General features: G+C 43.9%; 1 protein-coding gene across 2 annotated transcripts in view; it reads right to left on the bottom strand.

Annotated features, from left to right (window-relative positions):
• Nucleotides 1-5,445: 5,445 nt before the first annotated feature.
• INPP5D (inositol polyphosphate-5-phosphatase D) overlaps nucleotides 5,446-13,016 on the bottom strand; it is a 69,654-nt gene continuing 62,083 nt past the window's right edge. For both annotated transcript variants that reach the window (XM_081191220.1, XM_081191221.1), the window contains 5 exons: nucleotides 10,780-10,876; nucleotides 10,369-10,488; nucleotides 8,996-9,247; nucleotides 7,850-8,417; nucleotides 5,446-6,543 (listed from right to left, as the gene is read on the bottom strand). In XM_081191220.1, the coding sequence (XP_081047346.1) occupies nucleotides 6,541-6,543; nucleotides 7,850-8,417; nucleotides 8,996-9,247; nucleotides 10,369-10,488; nucleotides 10,780-10,876 (1,040 nt within the window). In that variant the 3' untranslated portion in view covers nucleotides 5,446-6,540. The remainder of the gene's footprint in view (nucleotides 6,544-7,849; nucleotides 8,418-8,995; nucleotides 9,248-10,368; nucleotides 10,489-10,779; nucleotides 10,877-13,016) is intronic.

The following is a 13,016-nucleotide window of genomic DNA, read 5'->3' as shown; positions in this document are numbered from 1 at the left end:
CATATTTTAACTGTACTCTGCTGATGACATGCCATGCCAGTTAATGGACTGCAAATATATTGCAAATTCTCTTTTTTAGCCAAGTTCCTTAGGTGTAAAGGTAGTCTCCGCCATTATGGAGCTCTCATTTCACCAATGGATCTAATGGTAGGAGTGTACTGTAATGGTAGAAGTGTAGTGACAGAGGTGTGCGTGTGCATGTTTCAAATTTATTTATTTAAATCAATGACTAGGACAAATATGCTCAGGCATGACAGAGTGCTCCATATGCTTGCTTTTATATACAGTCTTTCTGTCAAAATTTAAGTGTTTTTTAACAATAGCTTTGAACTACACTTCCTTTTTATGTTAATTGTTGTGTGATTTTGATGATACTGAAGCTCTAGCATGCATGATATCCTTAATTGAGTTACTTGGGGCAAAACTGCTTTTGCTTGTTAGGAGCTGAAACAAAAATAAAAACAGAGAAAGAAAAGAACAATTGTAATTAAGCATAAATTCATGCACATATCATTCTAAGCAAGGAGATAAATCTGTGTGGGTGAATAGCTTGTATTGTGTGAATGCTTTTATTGTCATTCTCACAGCTTTTGTTGTGCTGCTTATTGAATCTACCGTAGATGTGAATTGTAAATAAAATTTACAAGGAAAAGAAGTACAAATTAGCAATTATAGTGTGGATTAGTTTTGTGTCCTGGCCTATGTTGTACTATACTGACTATATGCTTCTGCAGTATTTGACACAGAGCAAGATTACACCTTAAATTTGGGGGGGGGCAATGCTTTCACAACAATATATTTTGAACAAATGTGGCATAAGATTTGTCTTTTAAATTATGTCAAGGTTTTCCACATGCCTAAGAAAACTCTTTGATGCTTTCATCAACTGAAGTAAGCAACCAAGAGGAAGTCTCTGAAAATTGCCTATACACTGAACTGTTATTATGAATAATTGCATAGCTTCTTGAGAGAAACTTTAAATGGAGCTCTTTACTAACGGAGAAAAGGGCTTGCTATTAATGGAGAAAAGAAATACTTCAGCAATCAGCTGGAAACAGTGGCTCTACATGGCTTTTAATATAGCACATTATTAATATCTATCTTCATGTCCAAAATCTTTCTATAACATTTTCTCGTCTCATTTAGCAAAGGTCCCCTGCAACGTTAGTTAGAAGCTTCCTTTTTCCAACTCCAACTCACCTGATTACTTCTGTTCAGCACAGTGTTCCTTAATTTTTCTGTAACTTATCAGTTGTTTCTTATGGGGTGGGTTGTCAATTACTAGCTTCCAGACTTTTTTAAAAAACCATTCACTGCAAAACAGTACTGGTGATTAAAGCCCCTCCCTTCCCCTTGCACTGTTTAAGTCTCACAGTAATAGCTGGCGACATGAATGCTTGGACTGGGCAACGACACTTGCCAAGTATGGGAGAAAATGGGTTTTCCATCAGAAGAGTTTACCTCTTTCCCCATTAGGGACTCTGAAGAGCGTGAAATTAGTAAAATGAGAGCCAGTCTCTTTTTGTCCTTGTTTTTAAGTTCCATCTGTGTATTTGTAATACATTGTAATGGATAGAGATGCAGAAACAGAACTTCCTGCATTTATTGGATGAAAGGGTAACAGTGTGGTAGATTTTTTTATTCTCTCATAGCCAGCAATTTCTTATTTTGAGAACTTCAAAAATTCTCACTAGGCCTGAGAGTGATCACGTGCCAGTCCAATAATAATAATTTTTTAATCACTTGGACTAATACCACCAGTGGTAGTTCCTACAGATTAAGCAGCAGTGTGTGTGGTGGTACAGATGGGCCACTGCTGCTGCCTGGCTTCTGATCACAATGGCCCTTAGCAGAGGGGAGGGACGAGACATGGGGCACTCGGTACTGTGTGGTGTGGCACAGCCCGTTTGACTCTCTTGCTCATGTGTCTGCACAGCACCTCACTCCCTACACCTTGCCCCTCTGTCTCCAATAAGTGCCAACAATATGTCATATTCAGAAGCCAGCAGAGCAGTGGTTCCCCCACCTACTTCACTGCATGGGCTGCTACTGTAATTTGAGTCCAAGAAAGCAAACAATTGTGTTGCAATAGAAAAGTGGAAGAAGGAATAAACTAGCTTGCAATGTTCCCTGAGGATATTTTTCTTCGAGAACCATTTTTGACTTACCTGGAAATCGTTGACACAACAGCACAAGTAATTAGGCTCTTCATGGTTATCTCTAAAGCTGCCTACCCGGTTAAACAAAATAACAAAAGTGTGCTGCTCAGAAATGCACTTTAGCTGGAGCGATAAGGAAACGGGGGCAAGACGATTCGCTAGAAAATGTCACCTGTATACATGTGCACAGAGGGTATTAAAATTCATTGCAATCTACAAGGGATTTGATTTAAATCTTCTAAATTCAAAACATAGCCCCATGCTCTACAACTGCTTTGTCAAGTCTGATATCTGATTTGGGGGACCTCTGGCACACAGGGTCTCTGAAAAACTGAGCGAGACTGGATATCTCTTTGGAACTAAAGTCGTGAGATGGAAACTGGAGTTTTCTTGAATAGGCAGAACAGTAAGGAATTCCCACAAAATTCTGAACCTGAAGAAAACAATGCACCAACTGTGGCATCTGTTGTCCTATAAAGGGTGCAGTTTTTACACTTTTGAACCCTACAGTCCAGATATGAATGATGCTTGAGTCTGTGCTGATCCACACAACTTACAGTGAAAATTGCGGCAGGCTCCTACAGCGATTGCAGTGGTGTCCTAGGAAGAAGGTACCTGACTTATCTTTGGGACACTTCCTGTTTTTCCTGCCCTACCTGCAGCACTCAGCCAGAAGTCTGGGCAAATAGATATCTAGATAGGACCTTGCTTAAGAAGCTCCCCATCCTTGAGTTTTAGATATGGCTGTAAAATCAGGCAGCTCACAGATAAAGCTGATGGCACAGCTCACAAAGGAAATGGACCATTTAAGTGTTTCAGATTGACTGGCAATCAAATCTGGGACCTGCATTCTTTAGGATTGACCTGAGAGTGACAGGTAAAAGCTGTGCGAGCGATCTCTGCTGTGGGGGAAAGCAATCATGCTTTTAAAATGTCATTGCATTCTACATGTTACAAACTGTAGCTGAAAACCTTCAAGCATTCCTGACAGCTGGATCTCCATGGAAATACAGCACACTGAAAGAACACAGCTATTTTAAGAACTGGGCTAAAGTTGGGAAGTGTATCTGTGGGAAACAAACTGCGTTAGAGCACTCACAGTAATTTAACAGGGAAATGGCTGGGATAAGTGGTGGGAGTGTGTGGCAAAATCAGTGATATTTGATCCTGAGTCTCCTCTCAATCAGATATGACCTTTCTAGGCAAAAAGCAGCAGTAAAGAAAGAAAACGGATTGTCCTTAATATAGATTTCAGGTGGCACTTTGAAAGATTCCTAATCGATCTGCCGGTTGGCTGTTTACCTTCTTCTTTTCAAAGCCAACAGTGTATTAGCAGGGCTATTTATAGATATAATGTTACTGGTACTGAGCCTTCGGCCCAAACTACACGTTTTGTGGGAGATCCATGGTTAATACCTTTCTCAGAAGAGCTGACTTTTGTGATCTGTGGGGTCTCTAAGATTCCCCATACCCCTCATTCCTCCAGAAACTACCTCCCCATAGCTCTACAGTTTATTTCCCCATGCTTTCCCCCAAGTTGTGTAAGCAAATGAAATAAATTTTAAATGAATATTGATCACCATCTGGGGGGGGGGTGTCAATTAGTTTAAAAGCCATTACTTAGGAAGCTTATGGAGATATTAAATAATGAGTGCTAGCAAGAGGCTGCCATCTTTCGGTCTGAGGCACAAATGCTCAGCAGGGCTGGGAACTGATAGCACAGGTGACAGCAGGTTTGTTGAACCATGACGATATATAGCTAGCTGTGATCTTGATGCATTCAATTTATTTTGAAATGGCATTCCATTTACCTAATTTCCCTTAATTTCAACACAACTTTGGATTCCCTCCAAATCAGCTAGAAGTGCTGTGCTGTCAAGGGGTTGGCTAGTCAATGTTGGTCCCACAAAAGATAGCATTCCCCTCTGAAGGAGCAGATATGTAGATTGGGGGTCCTTCTGTATCCATCATGGTTGCTTCAGTCGCTGAGTGCCTTCCCTTCATTTTGGCTGGTGGTCTAGCTATGCCTAGATAGTAATAGACTAATTTATGTTGTCTATGCTATGGTACCCAGGGACATGGGTGGCGCTGTGGGTAAAACCTCAGTGCCTAGGACTTGCTGATCGAATGGTCGGCGGTTCGAATCCCCGCAGTGGGGTGAGCTCCCATCATTCGGTCCCAGCTCCTGCCCATCTAGCAGTTCGAAAGCACCCTTAAGTGCAAGTAGATAAATAGGTACCGCTTTATAGCGGGAAGGTAAACGGCGTTTCCGTGTGCTGCGCTGGTGCTGGCTCGCCAGCTGCAGCTTCGTCATGCTGGCCACGTGATCCGGAAGTGTCTTCAGACGGCGCCAGCTCACGGCCTCTTGAGCGAGATGAGCGCGCAACCCTAGAGTCGGACACGACTGGCCCGTTTGGGCAGGGGTACCTTTACCTTTACCTTATGCTATGGTAACCTCTAGGTTAGTAAAGCAGCTAATTATTATTATTCATAATTTTCATGCCAGTCATTTAATTCCTGGTGTTCACACTACATTTGCTGTTAATGTAACTTTTACATAGCCCATTAGGTAAGTTAACACACTCTCTGCATGGAGGAGAGGGAAGATCACTGCCTTTCCCTTTCCCTGCCTTGGCCCTCACATCCTCTCTACCAGTATGGGGGTGTGGCATTAGCTAGTACTGCGAGTCTGCCCCTCAAATGCTTTACCTAGAAATGTGGCTGTCCCACTTAACAAGGAAGACTGGCTACAGGGCTAGGTCTGGGGGATCACATGAATGATGTGGGATAAGAAAGAGGGACAGGAAACTGTCCTGTGAATTTCATTACGTTGTGTGCCTTAGGATGCAAGCCAATCCGTTTCACAAAAAGCTGGAGAAGTGCTCCAGGGATAGGTTAGCCAGATGCCTTTTGGAAATCCACAGGCAGGACCCAAGGACAATAACACTCTTGCCGCCTTTGCTTCCAACAACTGGCGTGCAGAAGCATACTGCTTCCTACTATAGAGGCATAGATAGCACAGCTATCATAGCCTTCGATAATCCTCTCCTCCATGCTTCTGTTCCATCATGCAGAACCAGCTTTTCTCAAGTTCAGCCGTGAAGAGAAAACAATTCATTTGGATAGAACATGGCAAGCGTGCTTCCCAGCACCCAAATAATGCTACACCTGTATTTACTTACTTGATCATTCAGTATATTTTGTATCCAACTTCTCTCCCAAGGCACTGCACCCTGAGCACCCAGGTGGTAGCTGCAGACCCTTTATAATTATCAGCACATAAAAACAAATTATCATTTTTTTTTATTTTAGCAACACGTTTTAACAAAGTAGACATCAGAAACTGCATAATTTTATGACAAAGCTGTGCACGAGGGTCTGAGAGAGACAAGTAAAAAGAAACTAAACATTATCACTGATGTCATCTTCAATGAAGTCAGCATGTATCTAATGCCACTAAAACAACCAGGAAGACAGTCTTCTCTGCAGTAGGATTGACTTTTAAAAAAATGCTAGACTAACTTCTAGTGGTCATTTTAATTTGCTTCACATTTGTACTTAAAAATGATAGTTTAAAAAACCTCCACATTTTTTCCTACTTACTAATAAAAAAAAACCACAAGGACAGATCAGATTGCTAAGGCTCTTCTGGTATTAATACCTACCTAGGAATCTTTCTGTACCTAGTAAGGAACCCCTTTATCCCAATCCATGCTACCCATCAAACTAATTGGAAGAAAAACTCGGTGGCAGATTACTATTAATAGACCTGCAGTTTCAAGGGACACACATACTACCAGAAAATCCATACTCTTTCTGCCCTAATCCTGTGAAAAATACAAAGTTATAGCACTTTTGACAGCATTGTTTGTTCTTGCTTTTCCACTCCACTGAGGGGAGGAATGCCATGAAGCTCTGCCAATTTCAAGATGGTTCCTGCTGAGAAAGAATTGCCCTCATTCAGGTTTGAAATACAGTAACCTACAAGCTTGTGAATGCAGAGCACTTTTTGGATGTACCTAACTTGTGCTTTTCCCCTTTTCCCATCCTTAGTACCTTTTGTAACACAAATGTTCACAACTCCTTTGCTCTCAAAAGAATTACCAAAGCTGCAATGTAAAAAATCTATTATTATTATTATTATTTTAACCATTACGGCATTTGCTGGTATCGGACATCTTCGTGTATCTTCGTCTAAAGTAGTCTTGCATGATGTCTCAGGAGATGTGTACTGATAGATAGAGATTATCTCTTTCAAAAAATTAAAAAGAATTCCAGGGCTTTGTGAACCAGATCAGAGGATATAGACATGAACTCTCGGAAATGTCCATGCAGGTTCACTTCAGGACTCGTTTCAAGGTCTCATCTGTGGAGTTGTTGTTCACTGCAAAGACAAAAAGAACATCCACTCTTCAGCTTACCTACAGAATAATTATATAGCATTTACACTGCCCAAAGGCAAGGACCCTACATCTTAACCTAATTCTAAATGTTAAGCCAGGCTCTCCACCAAGACATTGTTGGCCTCAAGCAATATCTGTCTTGTAGTAGATGACACTGGGAGCCATTGTTGGTGGATGCATTTTGCATTAAGCCCAAGTTACTGTTTGCTTTGCAAAAGCACTATCTGTATCTGCTCTGGTGATGCTCTTGTGTAATACCTCAGCAGGTACTGTATCTCTGCACAAAGGGACCCTCAGATATAAGACGTTAGCTCCTAAAGTTTTAAGCAGCCAACAAATGCTTAACAGTTGTCTCTGGTGCCATTGAGGCATACAGCTAAAAAGTATTCTCCTTTATCTTCTTCTCACAACCCCAAAGCTACCAGTGCAGCAGAAGACCTGCTTGCAATCAGGATCTTCTCTAAAATCAAGGAAAGGACCAACACCAGCACTTTAGCAGGGTGCATTATCTTGTCCCTAAACTCGCTGCCTGTTACTACTAACATGTTTTTCAGAATAAGTTTTAACAATGGTGTCTCCGGTTATCAGTCTAATATTTGCATTATTAGTTTATTCACAGCCCAAAACCACTTTGTTCTTTGGTAGTAAATGAATTGGACTCTCATTTACCACTCAAAGGATTAAGCGGGTTTGGGTTTAGGGAACTGACTGCTTTTATTGAAAGGGCAGGTGTTACGCTGTTTTTATTGTAATTATTGGTATGGTTTTAATAGGTTTTATATATGCATATGCAGTAGTTTTACTTCTATCAACTTTTTTCATGATCCCTGTAAGCCGCCTTGAGTCCTGACATGGAAAAAGGCAGGATAAATATATAATAACTATTATAAAGTAACTAAAAATGCAAACACTGGTGGTAAATGAGAGTCAAACCTTTTGGTTCTGTGTGGCCTTACAGCAAAAGTAATCACCAAAGCACGGCAGCATCCTGGCCCAATTAAAAATTGGCCCCAAAACTTCAGCAGGCTGTTGAAGCACATTTGCAACAAATGGTAAGTCCCTTTCACTACAAACGATACAACACTTCTAATAACCGCAATGCATCCCACTGGCTTACAACAACAAAAAGCAAAGCTCAGACAAAAAGCTCAGTGGCAGAGCACCTGCTTGTTATGCAAATAGCTACAGGTTCAGCCCACAGCATCTTCATGTAGGGCTGGGAAAAATCTCTGCCTGAAGCGCACTGCATAGCAGCTGCCACTTCCTGCAGCCCTATCCTAAACGTACCGGCATCGTTGTCCGGCTTACAGGTCCATTGTCGTTTTGGTGCTTTCTGTGGTGTGGAAGTTCTGAGCTGTCTCGATAATCTTTCCCCTTGGTGTTCTGCATGTCAAGCACCACTTGACTCTTGGATGGAAGAGGTGGTTTGCTGTGTCCTACTTCAGACCTTGAGAATTTGACAGGTTTCTTCAGTGGTGGCACTAGGGGGTCTAAGTTGGAACAGGGCTTCTGCTTGCCAAAAGTCTTTTCAGGTACTGCAGTCTTTCCCTCGGATTGGGTGGAATAGGTGTGACAACGAACTCTGGATGCAGGGACTGGGAAGGGCGGGGAAGACTGCTGCTTGTATGCCGATTTGCTACTGTCAGGCTCCGGTAACTTGGGGAAAGGGAAGCTCTGGTCAGGGATATTTGGGAGCTCTTTTCGAGACATCTTGGAGAATTCCTGCTCTCTCTTGGACGGCACTTTGTCCTTGGTTTTTGCAAAGTCATAAAGTGGGTTATCAACCATCTCTGGTTTAGGGTACATGTCTTCTGGCAGAAATGGCTCTATCATGCTTTTCCTCACCTCAGCATACCTGCAATGGGGAAGGAGCGGGGGAAATATCAAAGGGAAAGCAAGGACAGGTTAAACCAAAGAAATTAAAAGAGGCTGGGAAGTAATCAAAATGACTGTGATAAAATACGTGAGAATAAAATGCTGGTGAAGACTGAACTTTATACAATAGCAGTGGTATTGTTCACCACCACAACAGATGGTGCTCAGATTTTAAAAAGTGCCTTCAGCTGGGCTGGAAATGATTTGTTGAAATTAGATGTACCAACTATGCACTTCAGAGAAGTTACTGTGTCTGCCTACCAGGAAGGTGGTGATGCTGGTGGCACCTCACTTAATATTTTCTAGTTTCTGTGGTTCATGGGTGGGGAATCTGATGTCCTCGAAATGTTCGACTACAGCTTTTCTTAGCCACAGCAAGCATAGCCAGTTGTCTGGCATAATAGATAGGAACAACTGGAGTGTCCTAAGTTCCCAATCTCTGTTAACACCTGGTACCTACAACCCAGTCAATCTCTCAAATGCCAATGAATTACTCTGCTAAAGAGAAGGTGAATGAGGAGGAATTAGAACATCTCTAGAGGGTGTGCAAAAACTCACACTTGATCCTTTCGATGAGTTGTAGACTGAGTGGGTGCTCTTGGAGATCCGGGGGACTGGGTGGAAGGTGTGGTGGGAGACTCTAGTCCCATCAGACAAGTACTGTCTTTGGATTGTAGGTCATAGTTCCATGCAGCAGGCAGTTGGTCTGGTGAAGGGATCTGCTTAAGTTGGCCTGTTGCAGGGAATTGTTGAGAGGCAGCCGCCATCCGTAAGTAGCTGGGATTATTGATATCTGTGGCCACCGTGCTTCTGAGGAGAAAGAGTTGCAGAAGACAGAAAATCAGTCAGGACCATAGAATACAGAGTTAGAGAAGCGAATCCCAACCCTTAGCATAGAATATCAGTACAGTGGTGCCTCGCAAGACGAAATTGATTCGTTCCGCAAGTTTTTTCTTCTTGCGAGTTTTTCGTCTTGCGAAGCACGGTTTCCCATAGGAAAGCATTGAAAATCAATTAATGTGTTCCTATGGAAACCGCTTGCCAGGCTGGCGGTGCGGAGAAGGGCTTTTCTCCCCACCGCAAGCCTTCAGGACAGGTACGGGAACAGAGGGGAAGGGGCGCGGCGCTTCTCCTCTGTTCCCGGGGCTTGCGGTGGGAGGAGGGTTTTCCTCCCCACCGCCAACATTCAGAACAGCATTCTGAATGTTGGCGGTGGGAAGGAAAACCCTCCTCCCACCGCAAGTCTTCAGGACAGCCATCCGAAGGCTGCCGCGGGGAGGAGGTCTCTCTGCCCCACTGCCAGCCTTCGGAGGAGCCTTCCGAAGGCTGGCGCGGGGAGAAGGGCTTTCCGCCCCACCGCCAGCCTTCGGAGGAGGTCAGAGGACAGTGGGGAAGATGCGCTGCGCTTCCCCGCTGTCCCGGAGATTTCCCTATGGGCTTTCGTCTTGCGAAGGAAGCCCATAGGGAAATTCGTTTTGCGAAGCGCCTCCAAAACGGAAAACCCTTTCGTCTAGCGGGTTTTCCGTCTTGCGAGGCGTTTGTCTTGCGGGGCACCACTGTAGCTGGGAAGTGCAGCTGGGCAGGTTGCGCTCATGTCCAGTTTATAAGCTTCTCACAAACATCTGGCTGGCCACTGTGAGAAGAGGATGCTGGACTAGATGGGCCACTGGCCTGATCCAGCAGTCTTGTGTTCTTAATACAAAGTTAGAGAAGCAAGGTTTTTATCTAGAGCAGCTTTTCCCAACCTGGTCTCTCCAGATGTTCTGAACTCAGCTCCCTATCAGCCCCAGCCACCACAGCCAATGGTCAGGGATGCTGGGAGTTGGGAGTCAAGCAATATTTGGAGGCTGCCTGCATTTCCAGGCTCTTCTTCTAGGCAGGAAGAATTCTTTAGTGCACACAGCAAAGCACACTAAGGTAAAAATCACTACCGCAAAGGATCAGTCTTGCTCGGTTCATCTAGAGAAGTTGTCGCCGTTCCTCGATAGCGGGCAATAGCTGCTGCTTCTTTGGCCATTATGTGAGTGGATTTTCTGCTGGAACAAGGCTCCCTTTCAGGGGAAGACAGTGCGTTAGTAGGTTCCATAATCTAATAATTTTCAAGCATAATGGTAGCATTTTCTCCCTGCAGCCATTTTTCACATCTGTTACTTTATTTGGAGATAGTTTTCAATGCTCTTATTATATTCTCTTGGTGTGCTGGGGAATAATACATGTAAACAACTTTCTTGTTTTTTCTGCAATGCACACAAGCTCTGGCAGATCCATATCTGCCTGAGGGCACGTCACCAGCCAACATGTCAGTCATCTTTGCACACATAAATTAACTGCCTTTATCCTACCTATTCACCGGTTCCCACTCTTTGGCATAGTCTACACAGCTCGAGACCCTCACTGGTTTCTGGCCAGCAGCCTCATCCCGTTCAATCTTCACAAAGTCTAGAAGAAAGACACAAAAGAAATATAACAGTGCTTAGGACTGCAGTACAAGTTTGTAACATTTAGGTTCTAAATCCCTGAGATGCGGTCTCCAACTAAACAGTTCCACAAGCACAAGGAATTTTAACCATGCAATGGAACTTCCTCAGCCTCTCCTCCACCTGTGTGACTCCTAAAACTGTTCCAGGAGTCCCAACAGGTGGGTTGCAAGACCAGGCCCACCTGCCTCATTCTCTAGTGGAATTTGGGTGGTTAGCTAAATTCATCTCCTTCGCTGCCTACATAATCCTGAGAGGGTCTCTGTATTTGCTAAGAGTTACATAAATGAAAATAATAATAATTCATTCATCCTAGTGGGCAGTGGCATTCTCTTGGCGGTACTAGGGCCAGGATGAAGCAATGTAGTGAAGGGGGCGGGTGAGATCCAGGGTTGGCACTGCAAATAATAATCATATAATAATAAAATTTTATTTATATCCCGCCCTCCCTGCCGAAACCGAAACCCAGTTCCTCAGTCCTCACCACACCACCTCTCCTTGCCCCATCTCTGTCATGATGAGCACATTGCTGCCAGGAAAACATCACTGCCTCCACTACCCCTCACAAGCTACAGTAACATTGTGAGAACCACAACTAGTGAAATGGCCCTATGCTGCAGCCACTGGCACTACAGGGACAGGAAAAGCAGCACCTTGGAGAAAGTCCCCTTCCAAGTATCACTTGAAGGTACAGATTGAATATTCAAAAAGGTTTGATATAGACTCTCCTCCTGCAAGAGGGGAGGGGTTGTGGGCGGGATCCGATCCCCGCCTCAAGCAGGGGGCGTTAGCCCCCTGCCACCCACTCACCTGGCTGGCGCACCACGCCCATAAGTAAGCGCCCAATCGGGCGGCTTGGAGGGGCGTGGTTTGCCGTTTACCAGTAACTTACTGCTGCGCCAGCCATTCTGCCTCATTACCCTCCATTCCCTTAGAGCTTAGGGTTTAGTTCTCTCTCTTGGCCTTGCTATGGACCTTAGGTTGGTCGCCCAGGTTGTCCAGGGGGCCTGGTAGGAATTTTTCCATTTGGCATTAGGCTTTTTGGTTTTTTCGCCTACCTCGTAGCAATCGTCACAACTTTTGTGGTATTGGTGGGTAGGTTAGGCATTGGAATAATGTGTTGTGGTGTGTCGAAGGGCTGGGTGTGGCCATCGCCTATGCCTTCAATTTTTGGGTATTCCGTTAAAGGAATCCGGCGGTCGTGGATCCTGTCCGATGCCTGTGTGGCGGGGGGCTATGGCACGACCCTCGGTGACATAGGGGAGAGCTTATAGTTGGATTAGCATCAACAGGCTCCACCTACTGCTGAATAAACCCCCCTTTTAGACTCACCCCTCTCCGAGTGGATGGAGTCAAGTGACGTGATCCAATGCCTAAGCCAATACCTTTTCACTTGCTGTAAAGTGAAACCCCTCACAAGCTACAGTAACATTGTGAAAACCACAACTAGTGAAATGGCGCTATGCTGGAGCCACTGGCACTATAGAGACAGGAACAGCTGCACCTTGGAAAAAGTCCCCCTCCAAGTATTTCTTGAAGGTACAGATTGAATATTCAAAAAGGTTTGATATCTGCAGGTCTTTCCAAGCACTATAAGGCATTTAAACAAAGATATTACTTATTCTCAAGAAGAAACAAAGCATAGCTACTTCTCTTCCATGAATGATATTTGATATCAATGCTTTTCTATCAGGATTTTAATTCTATTTCGATTATATTTGACATCCGCATCAACAATGCCAAAGACCACTAATATTTTCAAAAAGACAACAGCTATCTTTGCATTTTACAGCCAGTTTGGTACCCATTTTTCAACATATCTGATGAAAAGGAGAAGGAGAGGGAGAGAGGGAGAGAGAGAGACCTGCTCCCAGAGCCTGAACAGCAATCACATTTAATTTTTTTAAAATTAAATACTACACCCTGGATTGCGATTGGCACCACAGCACATGGGATAGTTGAAACCTTCCCGCCCCAGCCAAATTCTCAGTAAAAATCACACAGAGCTCCTTGCACTTGCAGCAATTAGTACTGGAGGTAGTGGAACATAGAATCCCCCCCCCCAAAAAAATGCTTATTACCAGAAACATTCTTCAGGATTT

Source organism: Podarcis bocagei, assembly GCF_964188305.1.
Source record: "Podarcis bocagei genome assembly, chromosome: 4".
Classification (NCBI taxonomy): Eukaryota; Metazoa; Chordata; class Lepidosauria; order Squamata; family Lacertidae; genus Podarcis; species Podarcis bocagei.
This window is presented reverse-complemented; position numbering and strand designations above follow the sequence as displayed.